This window comes from Macaca thibetana, chromosome 1 (assembly GCF_024542745.1).
Source record: "Macaca thibetana thibetana isolate TM-01 chromosome 1, ASM2454274v1, whole genome shotgun sequence".
NCBI classification, from domain to species: Eukaryota; Metazoa; Chordata; class Mammalia; order Primates; family Cercopithecidae; genus Macaca; species Macaca thibetana.
Window position 1 is genome coordinate 53,235,537 of NC_065578.1, and position 27,076 is coordinate 53,262,612.

Here is a 27,076-nt window from a genome sequence, read left to right on the forward strand (position 1 = left end):
GACATGGGGAGGAGAACGTCACACCCCAGGGCCTGTCATGGGTGGGAGGCAGGGGGAGGGATAGCATTAGGAGAAATACCTAATGTAAATGACAAGTTAATGGGTGCAGCAAACCAACATGGCACACGTATACCTATGTAACAAACCTGCATGTTGTGCACATGTACCCTAGAACTTAAAGTATTGAAAAAAAAAAAAAGAACTCTCAAAATGCAATAATGAAAAAACAAGCCATCTAATAAGTAAAACGGGCAAAAGATTTGAACAGACACTTCACCGAAGAAAATATATGGATGGCAAATAAGCACATGGAAACACACCCAAATCATTAGTCATCAGGGAAATGCAAAGCAAAAACACAGTGAGATACAACCACACACCAGTTAGAATAGCTACAATAAAAAGGCTGGCTTCCCACCTACTCAAGAGGCTGAGACGGATCACTACTTGAGCCCAGGAGTTGGAAACCAGCCCGGGCAACATAGCAAGATCCCATCTCTTAAAAAAAAAAAGGTCTGTGCATGATGACTCATGCCTATAATCCTAGCATTTTGCGGGGGTGAGGTGAGAGAATCACTTGAGCCCAGAAGTTCAAGAACAACCTGGGCAACATGGTGATATCCTATCTCTACAAAAATAAAAATAAAAAAATTAGCCAGGCGTGGTGGTGCACACCTGTGGTCCTAGCTACTCTGGAGGCTGAGGTAGGAGGATCACTTGAGCCCAGAAGGTTGAGGCTGCAGTGAGCTGTGTTCATGCCACTGCACTTTAGCCTAGGCAACAAAGTGAGACTCCGTCCCAAAAATGAAATGAATTTTTTCTTTTTTTAAACAAAGGCTGATTGTAGGTTCACAGAGATGGTTTGGTGAGTGAATGAAAGAATGAGGCAATGAATGAACCAGAGCTCAGTCTCTTGATGCCCATTTTCAGTTCAAAACTCACAAGAGACTGATATGCACAACCAATTTTATTAATTTTCAATGTGGACATGTCTGGCTCCCTCGACAGAAGTCCTCCAAAATGTTGGTGAGGATGTAGAACAACTGGAACTCTCATACTCTAATGGTGGGAATGTAAAATGATGCAACCACTGTGGAAAACAGATAATTTTTAAAAGTTAAAAACACACCTACTTGATCCAGCGATTCCACTCCTAGGTGTTTCCTCAAGACAAATGAAAGCATATATCTATAGAAAGACTTGTACACAGGCCGGGCATGGTGGCTCATGCCTGTAATCCCAACACTTTGGAAGGCTGAGGCAGGAGGATCTCTTGAAGCCAGGAGTCAGAGATTATAGCGAGCTATGATCGTGCCACTGCACTCCGGCCTGGGTGACAGAGTGAGATCTTATCTCTAAATACATATATATAAAGAAAAGGGCCGGGCGTGGTGGCTCTCGCCTGTAATCCCAACACTTTGGGAGGCTGAGGTGGGCAAATCACCTAAGGTTGGGAGTTCAAGACTAGCCTGATCAACATGGAGAAACCCTGTCTCTAGTAAAAATACAAAATTAGCCAGGTGTGGTGGCACATGCCTGTAATCCCAGCTACTCGGGAGGCTGAAGCAGGAGAATCACTTGAACTTGGGAGGCGGAGGTTGCGGTGAGCCAAGATCGTGTCATTGCACTCCAGCCTGGGCAACAAGAGTGAACTCCATCTCAAAAAAAAAAAAAAAAAAAAGAGAAAGAAAGAAAAAGAAAAGAAAAGAAAAGAAGGTCGAGTGTGGTGGCTCATACCTATAATCCCAGTACTTTGAGAGGCTGAGGCAGGCGGATCACCTGAGGTCAGGACTTCAAGACCAGCCTGGTCAACATGGTGAAACCCCACCTCTACTAAAAATACAAAAATTAGCTGGGCACAGTGGCAGGTGCCTGTAATCCCAGCTGCTTGGGAGGCTGAGACAGGAGAATTGCTTGACTCCAGGAGGCAAAGGTTGCAGTGAGCTGAGATTTGCACCACTGCACTCCAGCCTGGGCAACAAGAGTGAAACTCAGTCTCAAAAAAAAAAAAAAAAAGAAAGAAAAGAAAATATTAAAAAATGTTTAAAGAGTTGTACATAAATGTTCACGGTAGTCTTATTTGTAATAGCCAAAACTGGGAATAACCCAAAATTCATCAATAAGTGAGTCAACAGGTGAATGCATAAGTGAAGAACGCATGTCTTCAGCCTGGAATGCATAAACACATAGTGGTTTATACAATGGACTTTTATTCGACACTAAAAAGAATACTGGACATGCTACAACATGGATGAGTTTCAATAGTTATTTTCAGTGAACGGTGCCAGACAAAAACTGGTATATGCTATATGATCCCATTTATATGACATTATAGAAAGGTGCAAATGAGTCTATACTGACAGAAAGTAAATCAGTGGTTGCCTGAGTATGGGGGTGAGGATCAAGGATAGGTAAGAGGGAGGGGTTACAAAGGGACACGAGGAAACTTTTAAGGGTGATGGGTTTGTTCTCTTGTATTAACTGTGACAGTTCATGGGTGTGTATATATGTCAACACTTTCATAAATGTTGTTTCATAAATGTTTATTTTTTTGAGACAGGGTCTTGCTCCATCACCCAGGCTGGAGTATAATGGTGCGGTCACAGCTCACTACAGCCAAGACTTCGAGGGCTCACACAATCCTCCCATCTCAGCCTCCCTGGTAGCTGGGACTACAGGCACGCGCCACCACAACTGACTAATATTTTGTATTTTTTGTAGAGATGGGGTTTCGCCATGTTGCCCAGTCTTGTCTTGAACTCCTGAGCTCAAATGATCCTCCTGCTTCGACCTCCTAAAGTGCTGGGGTTATAGGTGTGAGCCACCATGCTCAGCGAAAATGTACACTTTAAATAGGTGTAGCGTGCCAGGCGCAGTGGCTCACACCTGTAATCCCAGCACTTTGAGAGGCTCCTGATCACCTGAGGTCAGGAGTTCGAGACAAGCCTGGGTAACACAGTGAGACCTTGTCTCTAATTCAAAAATAAGACTGGACGCAGTGGCTCATGCCTGTAATCCCAGTACTTTGGGAGGCCAAGATGGGTGGATCCCTTGAGGTCAGGAGTTCGAGACTAGCCTGGCCAATATAGTGAAACCTGTCTCTACTAAAAATACAAAAATTAGTTGGGCATGGTGGCGGGTGCCTGTAATCCCAGCTACTATGGAGGCCGAGGCAGGAGAATTGCTTGAACCTGGGAAGTAGAGGTTGTAGTGAGCCAAAATCGAGCCGTTGCACTCTAGCCTGGGTGACAGAGTGAGACTCCATCCTAAAAAAAAAAATTATAAAATAAATATGCATAACTTACTGTATTTCAACTATGCCTCAATAAAGCTGTTTTTAAAAACCTCATTGAACTAGATACTTAAGATCTGTGCATTTTATTGTATATAATTATATATGTATATATACAATATACATATGTACAAATATATATACATACTATATATATGTATGTATACATACACACATACTTTTATATATATATTCTTTCAAGGACTCAGAGAAATCACTTCTACTTTGACCTCGAGTGGCCCTCAGAATCCCAGTGATAGCCACCTGGCAGTGCATCTTTGGGCTGGTCCCTTTCTTCTCTGGGAAGTAGTGTCCTCTTTTGTCAAAAGCCTGGCTGTGCTCTGAGGTCCTCGCCAGCTCTGACGTCTGTGGTTCTGTGAACCTAAGGATGAAAAAGAGTCCCCTGCAAACAGTGATGGCAGATAGTTAAACCAGACCAGATTTCCAGTCCAAACCCTGGGGCCCAGCCTGAGCCAGTTCAAATTCCATTAATCTATCCCTACATGTTTGCACAGCAAAAAATCCATTGTTCTTAAAGTACTGATCTTGGAGCTGGAGCCAGGGAGGCTGGGAGATGGCAAATATTGACGCTGGCTACCTGGGTTCTCACTCCAGGTTGCTCTGCTGACGTGAGCCAAAGGAGGGGCCTGCCTGGCTGCCATGGGTCCTGTGTCTTTCTGGAACCACCTTATTGAGTGCTGTTTGAGCGGTTGCTGAGGCACCTGCACCTTTCTGAAAGGAAGACCCAATTAACAGGAAAAAAACAAACGCTGGTTCTTCTGCCCAAGCCAGCCACCTCCTGTTTACAGGCTGTGGCCCTTTGGCCAGAGCCCCAGCTCTGCCCTCTAGGGAGAGCTGGCTGAAAACGAGTGAGACATGACCAGGGGTATGGCGGCCTACCAAAGTATGGACCCTGGCACGGCGCCTGGCACCCTTTTCTTCTGCATGAAGCTTTACTGCTTCCAAGTGACATTTGCATTCCGGAGCTCACTTTTCCTCTCAGTAAGCATTTGAGAGGGTTTGGCGCTGTGTCCTTATTCCTGATGTTCAGAGGACAGCTTTTTTGCAGCCCCTCCTCAGAAGGAGAAATCAAAGATATGTGTTCCTCCTGCTGAAAACCTCTGCTGGCAGCCTGCAGCCTTCATAGTCAAGCTCCCTCTCTGCTGCCAGGGTCCAAGACTCTCCTGACATCCAGGCACTCCCTCAGCTGTCACGTGCCCTCCCCACATGGCACCCAACTTGCCTTCCTGCCTGGTGGCTGAACATCTCTTCAACCTCCACTGCCCTTTCCACGCCCCCTGCCTGGCTCATTCCTAATCACCCTTCGAGGTCCTGCTTAGGTGTCACCTCTGCTAGGAAGCTTTCCCAGACCTCCTGAGACAGCACAAAACTGAACTACCATGGTGTATCAGTCTGTTCTCACACTGCTAATAAAGACATACCGAGATTGGGTGATTTACACAGAAAAAGAGGCTTAATGGACTCACAGTTCCACATGGCTGCAGGAGGCTCACAATCATGGTGGAAGGCAAAGGAGGAGCAAAGGCATGTCTTACAGGGCACCAGGCAAAAGGGCTTGTGTAGGGGAACTGCCCTTGATAAAACCATCAGCTCTCATTGGACATATTCACTACCATGAGAACAGTATGTGGGAAACCACGTCCATGATTCAATTATCCCCACCTGGCCCGGCCCTTGACACGTGGAGATTATTACAATTCAAGGTGAGATTTGGGTGGGGACACAGCCAAACCACATCACATGGCAAGGGCCCGGACTTCAGAGCTGGCAATCCTGGCTCTGTCGCCTACCAGTCACACACCCTCAATAAGCTGCCTTGCCTCTCTAAGTGAGAGGTTTTAGGTCCTCTAAAAATAATACCTACCTCATAGTGTTATTGTGTGGATGAAAAGTAAAGCCCTTACTTACCATAGTGCCGGTTCATTGTAAGTGCTTGTCAGACACTAGCTGTGTGCACCTAGGTACCTGGCTTTTAGTCCTTGCCCAGCTATTGACATGCTGAGCGGACGCGGACAAGTCTGTCTTAGACTTGGTTTCCCTATTCTGTTAATGAAGCATCTTAAGCCTCAGAGGCCTGTGGATAGTTTGATGGGGAGTAAATTAATATGCTGCCCACAGTGGTGGGGCCTCTGGTTGTTTTTTCAGAGAAGCTCCAGGCTGCCCACTAAAGAAGCCCAACTGCCACACCAACAGACCCTGCGGGGAGCTGGACGCTTTCCAGCCGCCTGAACCGCCATGGCTGACTTGGTATGAGCAAACATAGGCTCAGGCTCTGATCTTGCCTGGCTTCCTGTGGCCAGTGCTCAGGACATATTGTCATTTGGGTGCTGAGATGAACCTCTGGACCTTTCTTGTTCTTCAAGGACAGATTCAACCCCCTCTTTCCCTTGAGACTGGCATCCTGTTAGAGAAGGCATGGCCCAAGGCAGGAGGCCAGGAACACACTCCTTCTGAGGCATCCTGGACTCGTCATCTTTCTCATTCCCCCACCTTACTGTCCCCCGTCCCCCACCCATAGGAGGGCTGAAGACCCATGAGTTCTACCAGTAAATAGCCCTTGACCACCCCTTTTCTCTGCCCACTTGGTCCCAGCCCTTGGCATCCCTTTTATTGGGCTGTTGTAGTGAAAGGTCATGCTAGGTGAGATACCGTGGCTCATGCCTATAATTCCAAAGCTTTAGGAAGCCAAGGCAGGAGCATCTCTTGAGGCCAAGAGTTCAAGACCAGCCTGGGCAACACAGTGAGACCCTCATCTCTAAAAAAAAAAAAAAGCTCAGCGTGGTGGGGCACGCCTGTAATCCCAACTCCTTGGGAAGCTGAGGGAGGAGGATCATTTGATCCCAGGAGTTTGAGGTTGCAGTGAGCTATGATCATGCCAGTGCACTCAGCCTGGGTGACAGAATAAGACTCTGTCTCTAAAAATATATATATGTAGATACAGATTGTGGTAGATCCAGTTTCCAGGCTAAATTGCCCTTGATGATAGCCCACTGCCATGCTAAGCTCTCCATAATCCATCCCCTGCTCATCCCTCTTACCTCTTCTCCTCGCTCCTCACCCACCCTCTACTGTGGCCTCTCTGGCCTGTTGGACATTTGCTGGCTGAGCTGTACAGTTCACTTCCATGACTTTGTTCACATGCCCCCTCATCCTGGAATGTCCATTTTGTCCCCTCCTACCTCTGGAAATTCTTCTAGCCTCCATAGCTGGCCCAAAGTCCTCCTCCTCTGGGAAGGAAGGCTCCTCTGGTTCAGGGTCAGAATTAAGAATGCCGAGGGCTCTCTCAGCTTCTGCTTGCACTGCAGTTGGAGAGAAAATCAGCGGAACGTGCCAGAGCTGAGAGCTAACAGTCCCTTGGGCAAGATTCCTGAGGAACACTGTTCCAGGAGCTCCTCAGTTGGTCCGGGTCAGAAATGTGATTGTCCTTGCTCTGGGAGACCCTCCTCGGAGCCCTCGGCCCAGCATTTCTTGCAGTCGCAGCCCTCCCTCCATGGTGTGAGGTGCTTCCTCCAGGTGACCCTGAGCTCCTCGTGTACTAGGATCCAGGTCTCTTCTCTGGGGACTTAGCATCTGGCTCACAGTTTGGTCCAAAGCAGGTTTGCAGAGGCTGATGAGCGAACGATTATATGAGGCAATAAATAAATCAGAGCTCACCAGTCCCTTCAATGCCCATTTTCAGTTTTCTTTTTTTCTTTAAAAAAAAAAAATTTTTTTTTACTTTAAGTATTACTTTTTTTTTACTTACTAAAAAAATTTTTTTACTCTAAGTACCGGGATACACATGCAGGTTTCTTACATAGGTATACACATGCCACGGTGGTTTGCTGCATCCATCAACCTGTCATCTAGGTTTTAAGCCCCTATTTGTCCTGATGCTCTCCCTCCCCATATCCCCCACCACCGACAGGCCCCAGTGTGTGATGTTCCCCTCCCTGTGTCCATGTGTTCTCACTGTTCAGCTCGCACTGATGAGTGAGAACGTGCAGTGTTTGGTTTTCTGTTCCTGTGCTAGTTTGCTGAGGATGATGGCTTCTAGCTTCGTCCACGTCTCTGCAAAGGACATGATCTCATTCCTTCTTATGGCTGCCATTTTCAGTTTTCAAAACTCAGAAAACTGATATGTAAAACCAATTTTATTAATTTTCAGTGGGGACATGTCTGTCTCCCTCGACAAGAGCCCTCCCATCAGGCAGATCCCAAGTCTCTCTTTCAGAATATGGGTTGCACACTTTCTGACCCTCAATCTCATGTTTTCTTTTTATTAAAAAGAAATTTTTCGAGACAGGGTCTTTGTTGCCCAGGCTGGACTGCAGTGGCATGATCATGCCTCACTGCAGCCTCAACCTCCCAGGTGCAAACGATCCTCCCACCTTAGCCTTCTGAGTAGCTAGGACTACAAGCATGCACCACCATGCCCAGCTATTGTTTTTCCCTATTTTTTGTAGAGACAGGTTCTCCCTATGTTGCCCAGGCTGGTCTCAAACTCCTGGGCTCAAGTGGGACACTTCCACCTCAGTGTCCCAAAGTGCTGGGATTGTAGGCGTGAGCCACTGCACCTGACAAGCTCACTTTTAAAATACCCCACAGAGACTCTGCCTTGGCCAAGGTATAATTACACTGGTAGCTGGAAAGGCTTCTGGGCTCGGGTACCATAGACTGTATTTGGGTCCCAGTTCCAGCACTGACTTTGCTGTATGATTCTGGACAAGTCATTGCCCTCTCTGGGCCTCAGTTTTCTCATCCATCTAATGGAAATAATCATCCTTGCCTGCCTGGGCGGTGTGAAGCTGGAAAGATAAGCAGAGAAGCAGCTCATTCAGGCTCCAGGACCAAAATATAGTCCCTACTTCCAGAAAACTGGGCTGTTTAGGCGGGCAGCTGGGCATAGAGTGGAGGGTGGGGAGTGGTGGTGTGGAGAGCAGGGTGGACAGACAGAAGACTGGTGAGGAGCCCTTCAAGCTGCTCTTTCTCCAGATCTTCTATTCTACAGCTCGGAGTTTCCTGTGGTGGCTTCCCACCGGTAGGATGCCAGATATCCTGTTTCGTGTGCTGTGTCACGTGGTTAAACCAGTAGAGCCTGCGGGGTTAACTGAACTGGAGGAGATGCTAAGGTTGCATCCAAGCCCAGTATCTCTGCCTTAGGTACCAAAGGGGTAGGAAGTGGCATATGTTTCACATATGTGCCATCCGTGAAGGCTAAACTCAGCTTGTCATTTAGTTCCCAGACATATCATCACTCCAAGGGGTGATGAGATTAGGATCCACAAGTCTGTCTTGGAGCAGTTAGCAGATTTCCTATGAGACACCCCAGAGACAGGCATGAAATCATGGAAGTAGATTCCTTTTCTCTTTGTTGATGTTTTTGTTTTGTTTTATTTTTTTGAGACAAGGTCTCACTCTGTCACTCAGGCTGGATGGAGTGCAGTGGTATGGTCACAGCTCACTGCAGCCTTGACCTCCTGGGTTCACACAGTCCTCCCACCTCAGCCTCCCTAGTAGCTGGGACTATAGGTGTGGGCCACCATGCCTGGCTAATTTTTGTATTTTTGGTAGAGACAGGGTTTCATCACCTCTTCTGTGTTAGAAGCCACCTAACATGGTAATGAGCTCCTGGTCATTGGAGGCATTCAAGCAGAGACTGAACAACTTGAAAGCAGGAGAGAAAATTCCTCTTCAGAAATGATGTGTAGATCCCATTTCAAAGGCTCCTTCCTGCCCTTGTGAGCTAGGATTCAATTTTCATGTGCAGGGTTATCAGTGCCATTCTAGCCAGCCTTCCATGCTGGCCTGAGTAGCCCACTCAGGGTCCGGGACAGGCATACTCTTCGGACCAGTCGGAGCAGTGCTGTATGTGGTCGCGGCAGAGACGCCTCGGAATACAGTCGCAGTACTTGAAGAAGGTTGAAGGACAATGCCACCACCCAGGGCCACAGGGTGGGCACACAGTCACTGGGGAGACAAGAGCCAGCAGGAGAGCAGTTGCTGTGTCCTGGAATGCTCTGTGCAGCAGGGCACTCCCTAGTTCTGAAACCTGCTCCCCACGGCCCCAACCTATCTAATATGGGTTGAGTGTGTTCCTAGTTTTCCTGCAGCAGAGAGAATCTAGACTCCACAGCTCACAGGCTATGTGACCTTGCTCACCCTGTCTGAACCTGTTTCCTAGTGTGCTCAAGCTTGTTATTAAGCAAAGGATGTCAGGCAAAGTCCCAGGCACATGGTAAAGGCTGCAATATGAATGGGTGCCCTTCCTTACCCTAAGTCCAGCCACATTTACCTGCCATGACTCCCCGAGAGTGCTCCTAGCCTTCTCTCCTCTGCTCAGGCCTCTGGCATTCCTCCCCACACACCCAGCCTCTGCCTACTGAAACCTGTCTATTCTTGGTCTTCCTGAATGCTACCTCTTCTGAGAAGTCTCCCTTGATTCCTCCAGGTCCCCAGCATCTCCTTTTGGCATCAGCATGATGTAAGTCCTGGGGGTACGACACATGCTTGATTCCTGATGTCCCCTACCTGAATCTGATACCAGGTGTGTTCTGAGCACCCCACCAGTGCTCAGAAAATGTTTGTTGATTGACCACTGGGGAAGAGATTGAGAGGAAACTCTAGGGCAGCTATAGGCCTTGGGACTTGGATCAGGAGGCCTGGGTTCACACCTGAGCTCCCTTCCTGTCATGCACTGTACTAATTTTCTCTGCTCAAAGCCTCAGTTTACTTACAAACAAATTGGGGCTGGTGATTCCTGCCCTGCTTTCCTCACAGGGTTATTGGGAGGTGCAGAGATGAGGGAATCCCAGGTTCAAATCCCAGCAGGGTCACGTATGTACTCCTTGCATGACCACCTTCTGGGACCCAGTTTTCTCATCTGCGCCCTTGAAGGCGACTTCCCCACTGCAGAAGAATGAGCCTCCAGAAGAAGTCACTTGGAGTGGTAGTGAGTACCCCACCACAGGATGTATTCAAGCAGGGGTAGAAAACTCCTTCCTAGGATGCAGAGAAGGCATGCAAAGGGGAGCCCTAGAGATTCCCTGGTCACCCTTTGCCCTCTGGCTGCTGCCCAGCCACCGGCTTCAGCCCAGCCTATGCCCAGACCCCTACCTGGGCTCAGTTCATCGGAGCAGTCCCCACAGTTGTTAGTGCCATCACATTTTTGGTCTGAGTAGATCCAGGAGGCCGGGTCTCCACAGTGGGCCACGAGGAAGCGGGGGAGGCTCTGGGGCACATCTCCTGGGACAGAGGAGGCAGGAAGAAGTTCACATCTGGTCACAGCTGTCTGAGGGTTATCTGGAGAAGGATTGGCCGCCCTGGCAGTTGCCAAACTCAGGATCAGTGACCATCCAGCCCATAAGGGTGCAAGCAGAAGGTTTCCTGGGGAGGCGGCGGAGTCAGAGGGAGAGGAGAGCTCCGTCGCTGGACAGAGGCCCAGAGAGCTGCCCCTCCCTTCCTCAGTTCCTCCCCAGTCGTGGTGTGTTCCTGCCCCACGCCACTGATGATCCTATGCCCCTCCACAAAGAGCCTCCTTAATACCTATCCAAAACCATTCCACTTTCAAGTTCAGGTTCAAGTTCCATCACCTCCAGGAAGCCTCCTCCAACTGGAACAGCACAGGAATAAATGTGGAAGTCTTACAGTTGGGCCCCGGAGCTCAGGGGAAGTGTGTTCTGTTAGGCAGCAGTGTGATAGGGCTACCAAAAATTCACACAAACTCAGGCCACACCACTAGAGGTAGAAAACCTCGGGCAGGGAGGGAGCAAGCTTCTGTTCCTTAGACTGCCCAGACCCAGCCAGAAGCGCCGAGGATGTTTCTGAGGCCTGTCCAGGGAGGGGGACATGGGCAGTTGGTATTTATTCTGTGGAGCATTGATGGAATGGGGAGGGCCAGGAACTCAGTCACAAGGGGGCTGACTGTGACCTAGAGAAGGGGATGCGGCCTAGACAAGAGAACCCGCATGGGGGGCAAGGGAGTAATCTTCAAATCCATGCAGCGCCACCATGATGGCAGGGATTAAAGCATGGTCTATTGGGGCAGGGTTGACAGAAGGACAGAGTTGGAACCAATCAGGGAAGAACCACTCTGGGAGGCAGCTCTAAGTTTGGGACAAGGAAAACCTTCCCATGGAAGAACCTTCCAACCCTTGCATCTCAGGGGGTGCAAATGGAGGCCGGGTGGCCTCGGTTGGGCTTGCTAAAGAGGGGCCTGGGGATGAGCTGGGGCAAGGACTAGATGTTTTTGAAATTGCTTCTCGTCTTGAGGGTCTTTGATGCAATGACTCGCCCTCCATGAGCTCCCCTACCCCACCCACTGCACCTCTCCAGGCTGTCTCTCTCCTGTGGGGTCAGGCTTCTCTCTCCTGAGAACATTCTGGTGTCTGAGGTCCGGGGCCAGGTCTTCCCATTCATTCATTTGCTCATTCATTCAGCAAGCCATTCTGAATACCCCTCTGTGCTAGGCGCTGGGGCCCCCATATCAAGCGGACTGGGCCTGCCTCAGAGGAGTTCACAGTCTGATGGGGGCAGCAGATGTGCCAATCGAGTGACAACCAGTGTGACGAGGGCTGCGACACAGGGAACCACAGGGACTGTGGAAGCCCAAGGAGACAATTTAACCTCGTGTGGGAGTCAGGGAAAGCTTCCTGGAGGAGGTAACACTTGAACTCTGCCTTGAGGGATGAATACGGGTTCTCTGGGAGTGGAGATGCACAGGGTGAAGGCATTCCTTAGTGGGGGCATGTATGTCCCTGACTGGGACCAGGTCGGGGCAGGCGTTCCTGGCTGAAGGCACTGGAGCATCAAAACCATGGGGACGTGAAGGTGCCTGGTGTGTTCAGGGATGACTGAGCTTCAGTATGGCTGCAGAGAGAATTAGGCTGTGGGGGAACCCCTGGGAGGGGCAGCACCGAGCGGGTACTCACGGCACAAGCTCTCATCCTCATCCTCGCCGTGGGTACAGGTGCGAACGCCATCACAGACCCCACTGGCTGGAATGCAGCTCCTCTGGTCATGGCACAAGAAGCCTGTCCTATTTGTCAGTGTTATACAAGCTTGGGCTCCTGAATGGGTAGGGGAAGGCCCTGGAGGGTCAGGGGTGGTGCTCACAAGGACAAACTATCCTCACCTGAACTCCACCTAGAGCTGGCCTGAGGGGCTAGAGCAGTGGGGGGGATGAACCCAGCGCCATCAATGGGGTTCAAGCCCCAGCTCTACCCACTGCCGGCTGCCTGATCTTGGGCAGATGACCTGACCACCTTGAGTCTCAGGTTGTCTGCAACATGGGGATCATAGCACACACCCCGTGGGACTGTTGCGGGGATTAAATAAAAGCATCTCTGTGAAGAAACATAGAACGGAAAATGTGCAGGACAAGTAATGGTTCTCTCCTGTATTGAAAACTTATTTACAGTGTCACGGGAAGCTTCTGAGGACAGTGTTCAATTCAGTGAAGTGGTTGTAATGGTGAAGCTCCTGGTATGAGGTTAGAGTGTCAGAAGCAATATACTTGGGCTGGCTGGAGGGCCATATGTCATAATTCCTTCTATCTGGGCACAACTGCAAAGCACTTTCATATCTTTATTCTATAGTTCCCCAAACACCCCTGAGACACATCATCATTGGCCTCCCATATGGGAGGAGAAAAGGAATACCCACTCCTAGGGCTGCCGCAAAGAATTAAAAGACGGAAACCTGCGGACAAGGTAGGGGGAACCCCTTGGCCCCACGTGTGTATACGTGTGCATAATTGGGGATGGGAGCCGGTTTGTGCATTTGTGTTTGTGCATGCGTGAACCACCTCTCAGTCCCTGGGCAGCCTCAGCTAGTGTGGGTGGGGGGACGGGGGAGCAACTCTCAGAGACACTCATGTTGACACAGACACACACACAGATGCACACACACATGAACACATGCTCACACACAGCTGAACCTACATGCACACTCACAGATATACAGACAACAGATGTGCACACATGCACTGACACACACATGCTCTCACACAGACATGAACATGCATACACAGACAGCTGCATATACTCATAGACACACAAAACACACAGGTGCGTGCACGGACTCATGACTGCAGCTGCTCATGTATTCGCATCCACCTCAGGGCCTGTGTTCCTGCACAGGCAGCGGGAGAGCTGCGAATCTCAGCCCCTGCCTCAGCCCTCTACACCCACCCTGCCCGGCTGCAGAGCCATCCTGCAGAAACATCCACCTGGTGACACTTGCCCCCAACTTAATCTCCTGTCTGTGGCTCCTGGACTATGACCTCCCTTCTCGGTGCAGCCTGTGAGGCCCTTGGCCCCACTTGTCACTCTAGCCCTTCCTGCACACTGGCCTCTTGCAGTCTCTTCTTCTCTTCCTGCTTCCTCCCACCCCTCAGGGCTCCACACATGCTGTTCCCTGTTCCTGGGATGCTTTTCCTGGCATCCCCCCACTACTAATACCCATTGTGCCTACCCTGACTCCTCAACGGGGCTAGACTCTCAGGGATCCCAGGGACCCTGCTGTAATATGTATTCATGTCGAGACTGCTCTCAGAACAATTATTAGCTCCATGAGGGCAGGCACTGTCTTGGGGTTGTTCACCCCTGAAGCTGGGGCTGCAGGCATGTATGGGATGTGACCCTGTCCCCCATGGTGGAGATGGACACACAGATGTATAGCACTACCCCAGGGTGCCCAGGCCAGGGGAAGAGGAAGTATAGGGACTGTGGGGCTGAGAAGAGGCTTGTAACCCAGCCTGGGGGTCTAGGAAGACATCCTGGAGGAGGTGACTTCAGAGCTGGATCCTCTCGGTAACCATGTCACAGATGTGCAAATGGAGGCTCAGAGACTGGTACAGTCAGTGTGTGTGCAGGTGTCTGTGCGTGCACCTTAAGGAATTTGTCCAAAGTCATCTGGTAGAGAAGCCAGGCAGGTCGGGGCTCCCTCATCTCTCTGTGCCCCCCCATGCCCTTCCCACCGGATCTGACCCACCCTTTCTTGGCTGCCCTGACCGGGGGTGCGTGATGGGAGTCCAAGGATGGTGACCAAGGCGATGAGGGCGGCCAGAGTTGCCAGGAGGAACAGCAGAGAGGCAGAGAGGCAGGCCCTGCGACGCGAGCAGCAGAGGGGGCCGCAGCCTGCTGTGTGGGGGGAAACAAGCCCGGGGGTGGTGGTGATAAGGGCCAGCACTGGGAACAGGGAGCTCCCTTCCCGCCATGCCCGCTGCAAGCAGCCTGTCCCCAACCAGGGTGAGCAGAGCAGGGATGGCTTCCCTGGAGGAGCAGCTCCCAAGCCCTCCGTGATGCTCTTTGATGCTCTTTGTTCTGCCTGTGGGCCCACTCCACTAGATGCCACCCTGGCCGGGGCCCACAGATGACTGAATGGCAGAGGCGGACAGCCTCCTCTCCCACCCGCCATCAGGTGACCTCCTCAGGACACTGGGAGAGATGGACGCCTGTGTGTCCAGCCCCCAACTTGGGGCAGAAGCTCCATTAGGCCCTTCATAACCATGGTCTTTATTTTTCAAAACAAACTTTTATTTTATCAATGAGGAAACTAGGGCTCAAGAAGAAAAGATTCAGGTCACCCCGGGTAGAGCTGGCGTGTGAATCTACACCTGTTTGATGCCAAAACCCATGCCCTTTTCACTGTCCCAATTGACTGTTCATTCTGGAGTCTGCTGGGATGCAGGTTGGAATCCCAGCTCTACCACATCCTATCTGGGCCACACTGAGTAAGCCACTTCACTTCCCTGTGCCTCAGATTCCTCATGTGGAAAATGGGGACCACAGTAGCTACCTCCGAGTTTGTTGAGAGGATTAGAATTTGTTGAGTTAATGTGTTAGAACAGTGCTCAGCACATAGTAAGTGGTGAGTATGAGCTATTATTATTGCTTTTTAAAAAATTATTATTTTTTATATTTTAGGGATAGGGTCTGGCTCTGTTGCCCACGCTGCAGTGCAGTGGTGTGATCGTAGTTCACTGCACCCTGTAAGTCCTAGGCTCAAGCAGTCCTCCTGCCTCAGCCTCCCAAAGTGCTGGGACAACAGGCGTGTACCACCGTGTCTGGTCTGTTATTGCTTGTTGAGGACTTACCATGTGCCGCGCCTTATTCTAAGTGCTATGGAGATAGCAGTGACAGGGGACCTCCCTACTCTTGTAGAACTGCACTTTAATTCTCCTTTAATTCTCTCCTGCTTACAAAATAATAAAAGAAGGCTTTACTGAGGACCTCCTGGGTACCCTGCTGTGCAGCTTGCCCTGGTCCTTGTCCTCTGCAGCTTGTTATTGCACTTAGAAGGCAAGGCATGGACATGTCTGAAGGAGCATGGGAGCTACTGACCTGCCACAGGTACCTCAGAGAAAGGGGCAGGAGCAGGTGTGATTCATCCCTGTGACCCCAGAACCTAGCCTAGAGCCAGGCATGTGGTGGGGGCTTTTGTTTTTTGCGTTTTTTTGAGATGAGTCTCGCTCTATTGCCCAGGCTGAAGTGCAGTTGCATGATCTCGACTCACTGCAATCTCTGCCTCCCGGGTTCAAGCGATTCTCCTGCCTCAGCCTCCCGAGTAACTGGGATGACAGGTGCCCACCACCATGCCTAGCTAATTTTTGTATTTTTAGTAGAGACGGGGTTTCACCATGTTGTCCAGGCTGGTCTTGAACTCCTGACCTCAGGTGATCCGCCTGCCTTGGCCTCCCAAAGTGCTGGGATTATAGGTGTGAACCACCGTGCCGGGCCTGGGGCTTTGTGAACACTGTGAATACGCTGACCCAGGGGCCCGGGAGACAAGGGAAGGCCCCCAGTATGGGTCAGTCCAGGTTATTTCCAATCCATTCACATTCCCAATGCAGTGTCCTCAGAAGCAGAGTGGGATTTCCACAGGCAGAAGAGGAGGGTGCAAAGAGAGGGCATTCCAGGCAGAGGGCGTGGCAGGAATAAAGGCCTGGTGGTTGCAGGTGGCCTGGGGCGGTGGGACTCCAGGATGGAAGTGCATTGGGAGGGGAGACAATAGCAGGAGAGGCAGCATAAATCTAAAACCTGTCATCTCTACAGCCCTAGCTGGTGGCTCTTTGGCCATCAGCAACCTGGGTAAACTCAGGTAACCAGGGAGGCAGCGTGACTCCGGGCAGGGAGAGGTGTCCTGATCAGCCAAGCAGCTCCTCAAATATTTGTACAGCACAGACCATGCGCAAGGTGGGGCAACGGGAGAACCCGCGGAACCAAGGCCCCTGCCCAGGTGAAGCTGTTGCACTTCAAAGCCAGAAAGCCCTTAGGTGCCAGTCCCCTTCCTGGACCGATGAGGAGAAGGAGGCGATTCTTTCCACAACCGCGCCCATCATGAGTCAGGACTTGGAAATAAACAGACACCAGCTTGGAGCAACAGAAGCCCTGGGGCTTTGTAACCAGAGACACCTCAGTTCACATTTGAACCCTGCCCTCCAACCTCCCGGCTGTGTGACCTTGGCCTGGTTACCCAACTTCTTTTCGTTTCAGCTGCCTCATCTGTTATTGCCCCATAACAGGGTCCCTGTCTCAGAGCTGTGCTGAGGATTAAAGGGATCGTGCAGCACCAGGCACATAACTGGGGTGGGATTCTTCACAGCTGGTATTTTAATCTGCCTCTCTCAGTGTGTTTCCTCATTGATCAAATGTGGGCCAAGCCAAGGCATATACAAAGCTCAGTACATGTGTAGTTCTTCCTTCTTCTGTTTTCAGAAGGGTGAAGAGAACTGTCCTGGTCACACTGTGGGCCAGTGGTACATAATAGGGCTAAATAAATGTGTCACTTTATCCCTCAGAGGTAAAGAGAATTGCCCAGGTCACCCAGTGAGTCAGGAATTTGGTGCTGGTTCTTTTCCCTGTGTTAGAGGAGAGCACTGTATGCAGTTTGATGCCTGTGAGGTAGGCAGCACACAGTAGGTGCTTAATACATGCATGTGCGTGGAGAGAATGAATAACCCTATTAAGCAAGTGACTGTCAGCATGGCCGGCCAGGAAGCTGGGAGCAGACATTAACCTGGAAGCAGAGGTCTGAAGGAAAGCGGGAGCCTCGAAGCCTCCTCATGCCTCTATAGCCAACTGCCAGCTTCAGAGGAGCCCCACAGGGCACTGGTCCCGGGCCCTCCGGTTCTTTACCTTCCCCTCCAGGGTGGGCTTTGGGTCCAGCAGCAGCGTAGTCATTCTCTCCCTGCCCAAGAGAACAGAGTGAGGGGTGGGCTTAGGTGAGGTGAGCTCCAGCCTCAGGGAGGCAGACAACAGGGTTTTCAGAGGGGTCACTGAGAGAGTCTTAGGTGGAACCACGGGTCCCTCACACCCCAGCATGCTTACACCCCAGATGCTTCATGCCCGCTTCCTATCTCCACACCTTTGCCTGTGCTGTGCCCTCTGCCTGGGATGCCTTTTTCTCTGCTGTCCCCCTGACAAACATTCATCCTTCAAACCGGCTTGGGCAGCAACTCCCGGGTGAGGCTTTCCCTGATACCCTCCTCCCCAGTAAAGCTGGCCGCTCTCCCCTCCCATCCACCCGGCTCCTCTGTTTCCATACCAGCACTTGCCACCTGGACTGTATAGCTGTGTCACTGGTAGGGTCCCCTACACCCTGGGAGTGAGCCCCGGGGCAGGCCGGGGGCTGATTTTCCTCCGTGTCTCCCATGTATGCCCACTCTGTACTGCCCACTCTTCATCCCAAGCTTTGCTCTCCCAAGACCAGGAGCCTGGTCAGGGCAACTCTTTCCTGGGGACAGCTCTCACCTGGGGACAGCTCTTACCTGGGGACAGCTCTCACCTGGGGACAGCTCTTACCTGGGGACAGCTGTTACCTGGGGGCAGCTCTCACCTGGGGACAGCTCTCACCTGGGGAGAGCTCTTACCTGGGGACAGCTCTTACCTGGGCACAGCTCTCACCTGGGGACAGCTCTCACCTGGGGACAGCTCTCACCTGGGGAAGACCTTGTTCATGTCTTCAGCTTCCAGCTCCCTGGCCAGGGCTGTGTGCAGAGAGCTCAGCACGGGTTCCCTGCCTTGTCCCCAGGGCCAATCCGGAGGAGGGACAGGTGGGAGGCCTTGTCCAGGCCACAGCCTCCCTGTGGGCAGTCCCCTGCCACCTGCCTTCCAAGCAGAGGCAAGGAAAGGAGCGCCCCGCTCCAGCCAGGCTATTCCCTCATCTGCCATCTGACAGCAACATTGCGAGGCTGGAATCTTCATCCCCGTTCCACAGATGAAGAGTCAGAAGTTCAGAGAGGGAGAAACAGCCCCAAGTCTCACAGCACATGGGAGGAGTGAAACCCAGAAACTTTTCAGGAAGTGCATTGTCCTCCACATCAGTGATGGAACCGGAGGAGCTCAGGTTCCAGGGGTATGAAGATGCAGGCAGAAACTCCCAGAATTAATGTTTCTGTGGCTAGAAAGTAGGGGTCATTTTCTCATTGATGTTCTTCTGTTCAACTACATAGGTAACCTAGATTGAAAGAATATGCATTTTCCACTAAAATTGTAAAGCAAAAGTAATTTTAAATTATTTCACTTAGAAACGTGGCAATGTGAATTTTTACTGTCCCTGAGGTGGTGCCCGAGGTAGGGAAGAGGTGGGAGGTTGGTTGCGTGCCTGAACAACCCCTTCTATGCCCCCAGGGAGTGGGTTTCCCTAGCAGCCTGTCCCACTGCTGAGCAAACCAAGGCCCTGGAATCTTGAGGAACAGGTCCAAGGACCCGGTCCAAGGGAGGGGAGGTGTCTACCTCCAGAAATGAGCTCAGGAGTTCTTGCACCTGCCTCTGATGCCCATAGATTTTCCAACCTGCAATCAGCCTTTTCTTTTGCATTGGAAAATAAAATGATGAATCCACGTGGGGCCAAGTGGGAGGCGCAGACACAGGGGCAGCCCTTGGGAGGCAGGAAGTAACACTCTGAAGAGCTGAGCCCTCGGCCAGGAGAACGGGACTCTCATTAGGGCCCTACCACTGGCTCTGACGGGCTGCTCACTCCCCTTCCCTGTGCCTCAGTTCCTTCATCTAGAAAATAAGGATGTAAACTAGATGAAGGGGGTGTTTTAGTTTAAGGTTACCCAGAATCAGACCATAAGACAAGATGTGAGGGCAAGTAGATTTAACTGGGAGTGATCCCAGGAAATGCTGGTCGTGGGATGAGGGAAATGAGACAGGGAAGAGAAGGATCCAATAACAGCCGTGTTATGAAGCAGGTTCCCGCTGTGGGCAAGTGGAATTTAGCCCTGCTGGGGCACTCGGGGAAGCCAGGGGAGAAGATGCACCTCAGAGTTATCCCACTCAAGGTCGGGGGAACTGGGGTATTAATCTGCCAGCTTCTGCCAGTCCTGGTTGAGAACGGCCAGAGGAGGCCAGGCATGATGGCTCATCCCAGCACTTTGGGAGGCAGAGGTGGGTGGATCACCTGAGGTCAGGAGTTCAAGACCAGCCTGGTCAACATGATAAAACCCTGTCTCTACTAAAAATATTAAAAATTAGCTGGGCATGGTGGTGGACACCTGTCATCCCAGCTACTCGGGAGGCTGAGGGAGGAGAATCGCTTGAACCTGGGAGGTGGAGGTTGCAGTGAGCCAAGATTTCGCCATTGCACTCCAGCCTGGGCAACAAGAGCGAAACTTCGTCTCAAAAACAAAAAAAGAGACTAGCCAGAGGGTGTTCATTCCTTGCACCTCTGGGCTGCCTTAGGAAAGGAGATGCCAGTGTTGGCAACTTGGCAACTGCATGCTAGGCTAATATGTCCTGAAAAGGAAAGGGTTGATAGCATGGGCAGGGCACCCATGGTCCCTGCTAAAGACACTAACTAGATTTTATATGGCATGCCAACTGCAACTGATGGGAAAAGGCTCTCTGGAACATGGGTTCAGGACTGTGATTGACCAGTGATGCCTGCCGTGGGTGTAAGAGTGGAGAGGGGTATCAGACATGATGACCATTTGCCATTCCTGAACCTATTAATGCCCTTCAGCCTCTGGCCTTCCTTGACTCTGTGATTCTTAAGTGTTCCTCTAAAAAAAGACTCCTCGGGGCTTTGAAATGCCCTTTTGTCTGCTGAGTCCGGACACAGCCACATACAATTGTGCTGAAAGCACTGTGCTCTCCAGGGCTCAGCGTGTCACCAAGAACCCTTGGGGGAAAGGCAGCAAGGGGCCTGGTGACATGAAGGAGAGGCCCTGGTGCCTCAATTCTTGAACTTCCTGGAATCATATCCCCTCCAATTCAGTCTCACTCTCAAGGGGAGGGCACGGATGGAACAGAGGCAGATATTATTTACTGAGCAGCTACTGTGCTCTAGGCACTACACCGCCGCCTTACACACGCCCTCTCCCTTGATCTTCACAACAACTCTGTAAGATAGGTAATATTATTACACCCACCTGACAGAGGTGGAAACTGGGTTCAGAGAGGTTAAGTAACTTGCCAAAGCCACACAGTGAGTAAACAGCAGAGCAGAGATTTTAACCCAGGTCAGTTTTGACTCCAAGCCTGTGGACCTGTGGAGTTGATTCGCACTCCCTCCCTTGTGGATGAGAATTTCTGATGATCACATGTCCGTCAACACTTAGTACCATCAGACTTTCTGGCTTCCACCAGCCTGACAACTGTGAAATACTATCAGTGCTGTCAGAATTTGCAGTCCTCTTTTGCTTAACCTCAGACGTGTCTCATTCTAAAGCAGGGAGAGGCTGGGTGCTGTGGCTCGCACCTGTAATCCCAGCACTTTGGGAGGCCAAAGTGCGCAGATCACTTGAGATCAGGAGTTTGAGACCAGCCTGGCCAACATGGTGAAACCCCATCTCTACTAAAAATACAAAAATTAGTTGGGCATGGTGGTGCATGCCTGTAATCCCAGCTACTTGGGAGGCTGAAATGGGAGAATCGCTTGAACGAACGGAAGGCAGAGGTTGCAGTGAGCCGAGATCGTGCCACTGCACTCCAGCCTGGGTGACAGAGCGAGACTCTGTCTCAAAATAAATAAATAAATAAATACATAAATAAATAAATAAATAAACAAAGCAGGGAGAATGGTGAGTGATGGATGCAGAGTTCTAGCAGCAGCTTAAGGTGATGCCCATATGAGGGTTAGAGGAGGAAATTGAAAAGAGTGGAAACAGGGCTGCCAAAGTCCCTCAGGGAAACTCAGAATTTGATCAGCAGAGTCAAAGGGACCTGAGGCTCGGAAAGCACAACGGCCTCATTTTACAGAAGGGGGATCTAAAGTCTGGAAAGAAGAGGGGACTTGCGCAAGGCCATACCATGGTCAGTGCCCTAGCACAGCGAGCACTCCTTCCACAGCAGCAGATGGCCTCAGGAACATTGGCATGTGCAGCCTCAATTTTTTTTTTTTTTTTTTTTTTTCCGAGACGGAGTCTCACTCTGTTGCCCAGGCTGGAGTGCAGTGGCACGATCTTGGCTCACTGCAAACTCTGCCTCCCAGGTTCATGCCATTCTCCTGCCTCAGCTTCCGAGTAGCTGGGACTACAGGCGCCCGCCGCCACGCCCAGCTAATTTTTTGTATTTTTAGTAAAGACAGGGTTTCACTGTGGTAGGATGGTCTCAATCTCCTGACCTCGTGATTTGCCCACCTCGGCCTCCCAAAGTTCTGGGATTACAGGTGTGAGCCACCATGCCCTGCCCAGCCTCAATTATTTTTAGCCTCACTGTCTGTCTTGCCTAGGGTAGAGGCCCCAGGCTGCCAACCTCGTGTGTCCCAGCAGTTGCTCCTGAAGGGCACGGTACAGATGGTGGGCCCACGCTGTCCCCTCCTTCAGCTCTCTTTCCGGTTAGTTAGAACTGATGGTAGGGGCTTTCACTGCCTGTTCTTGTCCTGGTGGGAGGCAGTTGTTGGGATAGTCATATCATGAAGATTAATGGCTTGGGCTGTAGTAAACGACCTCCACATCCACCCTGCTGGGCCCTTGGCCTTGACTGGGACCCCTGGGCCAGGGCTGGGTAAACTTCTAGCAAGAGCATACGTTTTGGAGCTGATAGTCCAAATGGTTTCACCACTAGCTGAGCGATCTTGGCTGGCTCACTTAACCTCTCTGAGCTTCAACTTTCCCATCTCCCACTCTAGACTTCTTTCCCCTTATTCCTGAAGAAAGAGGAGGACAGGAGATCCTACCCCACTGGGTGGACCTCTCTGTCCTCCCTCCTCACCCAACACCATGCCAAGCCCACTCTCTTCACCTGCTCCAAAATCCTTCTCCCTGCCAGGCCCCCAGAAAAATGTTTCAAAACCTTAAGAAAAATATAGAAAGGTGGCTGGGCACGGTGGCTCACGCCTGTAATCCCAGCACTTTGGAAGGCCAAGGCGGGTGGATCACAAGGTCAGGAGATCGAGACCATCCTAGCTAACACGGTGAAACCCTGTCTGTACTAAAAAAATACAAAAAATTAGGCAAGCATGGTGGCGGGCGCCTGCAGTCCCAGCTACTTGGGAGGCTGAGGCAGGAGAATGGCGTAAACCTGGGAGGCGGAGCTTCCAGTGAGCCGAGATTGCACCACTGCACTCCAGCCTGGGTGACAGAGGGAGACTCTGTCTCAAAAAAAAAAAAAAGAAAAAGAAAAAGAAAAATATATATATATATATGGAAAGGTAGGAAGAATAATGTAAATAATGTAACAACTAATCACGAATCCAATGAGTTAACGAATGTTAACATGTAGTCAGTTTTGCTCCAGATTTTTTTCAGCATAATTCAGGGCCTCTGTTGTTTTCCCCAGTTGTATTTCTTCTCCTCCCTCTCCAGAGTTGATCAGTTTCCTGAGTATGGCATGTATTCTTCGGTAACTGGTTTGTATATTTTTAACATATGGGTATATATGCATGAAAAATATGTAGTGCTGCCTTTATGGCTTTTTAAAAACATTTGACATAAATATCATCTTAGTGTACATATCTCTATTGCTCTTTACACACACACACACACAGAGACACATCTAGTTAGTGTACATATCTCTCCTGCTCTTTACACACAAACACACATACATACACACACACACACACACACACACTCACACCCCTAGAATCATAGTGTAGCAAACTGCTCTGCAAAGGGAGTGACCTTGCATTCCCATCAGTAGTATGTGAGAGCTCCTATCTCACCAGCTCTTGAAATTGCCAGACTTCCTGACACCTGCCAGTCTGGTAGGTGTGGAATGGGATGTGGTTTAACTTTCGCTTCTCTAGTTAGTCCTACTGCTACCACCAATTGCTAACATTTATGGAGTTCTTTACTTTTGTCACATACTGTACTACATGCTTTATGTATATTCACTGATTTTGTCCTCCACAGGAGATGGAGACTATTATTATTTCCATTTTACACATGAGAAAACTGAGGCACAGAGACGTGAAGTTACTTGCCCACAGTTTGCAGCCACTAAGTGGCAGAGCCAGAATTCAGACCTGGCTGGCTGAATTCACTCTTATCCTTACCTACGAATTCACTCTTATCCTCGCCACTCGAAAGTGTGGCCAGTGGATCAGCAGCACCCACATCACCTGGGAGCCGGTTAGAGATGCAGATTCCCGGGGCTCCCCAGACCTACCACACCAGAATCTGCATATTGACAAAATGCCCGGGAGATTCAAAAGCACATTACGTTGGAAAAGCACCGCCCTGCCCTATGTCGTTATGCAGCTCCTTTTAAAATACACAAGTGGATTTCCTCGCTCATGAATTGCCTTTTTGTATCTGTTGCCCATTTTTCTATGGGTGGTTGGTCTTTTCCTTATTGATTTATGAATTTCTTTATGATGGATTTGAATCATTTGTTATGTGGGCTGTAAATCTCTCTCCCAGTCTGTGGCTTGTCACTTCTTAGGATGACTTCTGCTGGCTCCTTCTGCCTTTCTAAATCCATCGTTCTTGCCAGGAGCCTTCTTTGCCTTTGCCTATACCTATATTCTTTATGCTCTGTGTCTCCTCTTAGCCTGGCTGTGGCTAAGGGAGAGTCACTGGACACGAGGTCAGCAAACCTCAGCTTGAGTCAGACAGACCTGGGTTTTCATCCTGACTCTGCCAAATTGAGACCTATCTAATTTAAGGTGGCAAGCTGCAGACTCTCTCAGTCTCAGTTTCCTCATTTGAAAAATGGGGATAAGAGGCCGGGCCAGTTGGCTCACGCCTGTAATCCCAGCACTTTTGGGAGGCTGAGGCAGGCGGATCATGAAGTCAGGAGATTGAGACCACTCTGGCTAATATGGTGAAACCCCGTCTCTACTAAAAATACAAAAAAGGAGCCGGGCCTGGTGGCCGGCGCCTGTAGTCCCAGCTACTCAGGAGGCTGAGGCAGGAGAATCGCGTGGACCCCGGAGGCGGAGCTTGCAGTGAGCCGAGATTGTGCCACTGCACTCCAGCCTGGGCGATAGAGTGAGACTACGTCTCAAAAAAAAAAAAAAAAGAAAAAGAAAAAGAAAAAGAAAAAAGAAAAAGGAAAATGGGGATAAGAATCCTTAATTCAAAGAGTGGTGGCTGGAATGAAGTGAGTGCACATATGTGACATTGCCCTGTACCCTCTAAGGGTGGAATATTGTTTCTGGATGCCTTGGTCTGTTTCCAGTTTCGGAGATTGACTCAGGAACCTGAGAGATCTGCTTCTAGACTTGCCTATTGGTGAGGCCCAGCCTCTGCTTCAGCATAAATCATTCCTTCTCTATCCCTCCCACAACCCTGGTATACTGGCTGGCTGCCTCTCCTCTCTGTTTACTCAACTGTATAATATACAAGTTAAACCCCATCCTGCTTTCCTAGATGGATTTTTTTTAACTTTTAAGTGCAAGGATACATGTGCAGGATGTGCACGTTTGTTACACACGTAAACGTGTGTCATGGGGGTTTGTTGTACCGATTAGTTCATCACCCAGGTATTAAGCTGAGTATCCATTAGTTATTTTTTCTGATCCTCTCCCTCCTCCCACCCTCTACCTACAATTGGCCCCGGTGTGTGTTGTTCCCCTCTATGTGTCCATGTGTTCATCATTCAGCTCCCACTTATAAGTGAGAACATGTGGTGTTTGGTTTTCTGTTTCTGTTAGTTTGCTAAGGATAATGGCCTCCAGCTCCACCCATGTCCCTGCAAAGGATATAGTCTTGTTCTTTTTATGGCTGCATAGTATTCCATGGTGTATATGTACCACATTTTCTTTCTCCAGTCTGTCATTGATGGGCATTTGGATTGATTCCATGTCTTTGCTATTCGGCATAGTGCTGCAGTGAACATATGCGTACATGTGTCTTTATAATAGAACGATTTCTATTCCTTTGGGTATATACCCAGTAATGGGATTGCTGGATTGAATGGTATCTCTGACTTTAGCATTTTAGGTCTTCAAGGAAGACACTATCTTCCACAATGGTTGAACTAATTTACACTCCCACCAACAGTGCATAAGCGTTCCTTTTTCTCCACAACCTCAGCAGCATCTGTTATTTTTTTGACCTTTTAATAATAGTCATTCTGACTGGTGTGAGATGGTAGCTCCGTGTGTGTGTGTGTGTGTGTATGTGTGTGTGTGTGTGTGTGTGTGTGTGATGTTTTTGAGACACAGTCTCGCTCTCTTGCCAGGTTGGAGTGCAGTGGCACGATCTTGGCTCACTGCAACCTCCGCCTCCCTGGTTCAAGCGATTCCCCTGCCTTAGCATCCTGAGTAGCTGGGACTACAGGTGTGCACACCACACCCAGTTAATTTTTCTTTTTCTTTCTTTTTTTTTTTTTGTATTTTAGTAGAGACAGGAGTATCACCATGTTGGCCAGGATGGTCTTGATCTCCCGACCTTGTGATCTGCCCACCTCGGTCTCCCAAAGTGCTGGGATTACAGGCGTGAGCCACTGTGCCTGGCCTGTGGTTTTGATTTGCATTTCTCTGATGATCAGCGATGTTGAGCCTTTATTCATATGCTTGTTGGCGGCATGTATATATTCTTTTGAGAAGTGTCTGTTCAAGTCCATTGCCCACTTTTTAATGGGGTTGTTTTTTTCTTGTAAATTTGTTTCAGTTCCTTTAGATGCTAGATATTAGACCTTTGTCAGATGCATAGTTTGCAAATATTTTCTCCCATTCTGAATGTTGTCTGTTTACTCTGTTGACAGTTTCTTTTGCTGTGCAGAATCTCTTTGGTTTAATTAGATCCCATTGATCAATTTTTGCTTTTGGTGTTTTCATCATGAAATCTTTGCCTGTGCCTATGTCCTGAATGGCATTGCTTAAGCTGTCTTCCAGGGTTTTTGTAGTTTTGGGTTTTATATTTAAGTCTTTGATCCACTAGATGGATGTTATAAGAATCCATTTAAGGCGATAGGTGAGAGTGCTACAAAGGGCTTTGCAAATGTCATGGGGAATCAACAAACAAACCCCATATTGTGAATTACCTATTTAGACACTTTTACAAGATAGCATTATTTTTTAATGCAGATGATCCAAGTTTTATTGAAGTTTACATACTTAAGCATAAATAAATTAACAGATTTGTAGCTCCAATAATGGTGGCATGATATACACCTGGAGGTAACATTATCAACAGCTTTTGTTGAAACCTTTCATTTTCAATCAGGTGCTGATTTTTCTTCCACCCAAGTCTTCAATTATTGCTGTTCTAACACTGCAAAAACAATTCAAGCATAAAAAAGCACACAAGAGGCAGTAAAATAAGCCGAAATAATTTAAAATTGAACAAGAAAACAAAATAATTTACTCTTAAAATGACAAAAGTAAAATTAACCTCTAAACCAGGGGTCTGGTGAACTTGGATAGGAAAAATTTTAAATCTTCCTTTTC

At 49.5% G+C, this 27,076-nt stretch overlaps 2 protein-coding genes across 5 annotated transcripts in view; one reads left to right on the plus strand and one right to left on the minus strand.

Moving 5' to 3' along the window:
• Positions 1-27,076, plus strand: part of MRPL37 (mitochondrial ribosomal protein L37) — a 911,410-nt gene that overhangs the window by 686,250 nt on the left and 198,084 nt on the right. The window lies entirely within an intron of this gene.
• On the minus strand, positions 9,114-18,252 carry LDLRAD1 (low density lipoprotein receptor class A domain containing 1). Of its 4 annotated transcripts, XM_050803704.1 has the most exons (6): positions 18,236-18,252; positions 17,431-17,486; positions 14,305-14,433; positions 12,223-12,360; positions 10,409-10,537; positions 9,114-9,262 (listed from the first exon to the last, which is right to left on the minus strand). In XM_050803704.1, exons 1-6 carry the CDS (start codon positions 18,250-18,252, stop codon positions 9,114-9,116), a joined length of 618 nt encoding a protein of 205 aa, XP_050659661.1. The 4 variants fall into 4 exon arrangements, with proteins under 4 accessions (XP_050659661.1, XP_050659668.1, XP_050659678.1 ...); XM_050803711.1 differs by lacking the exon at positions 14,305-14,433; XM_050803721.1 differs by lacking the exons at positions 12,223-12,360; positions 14,305-14,433.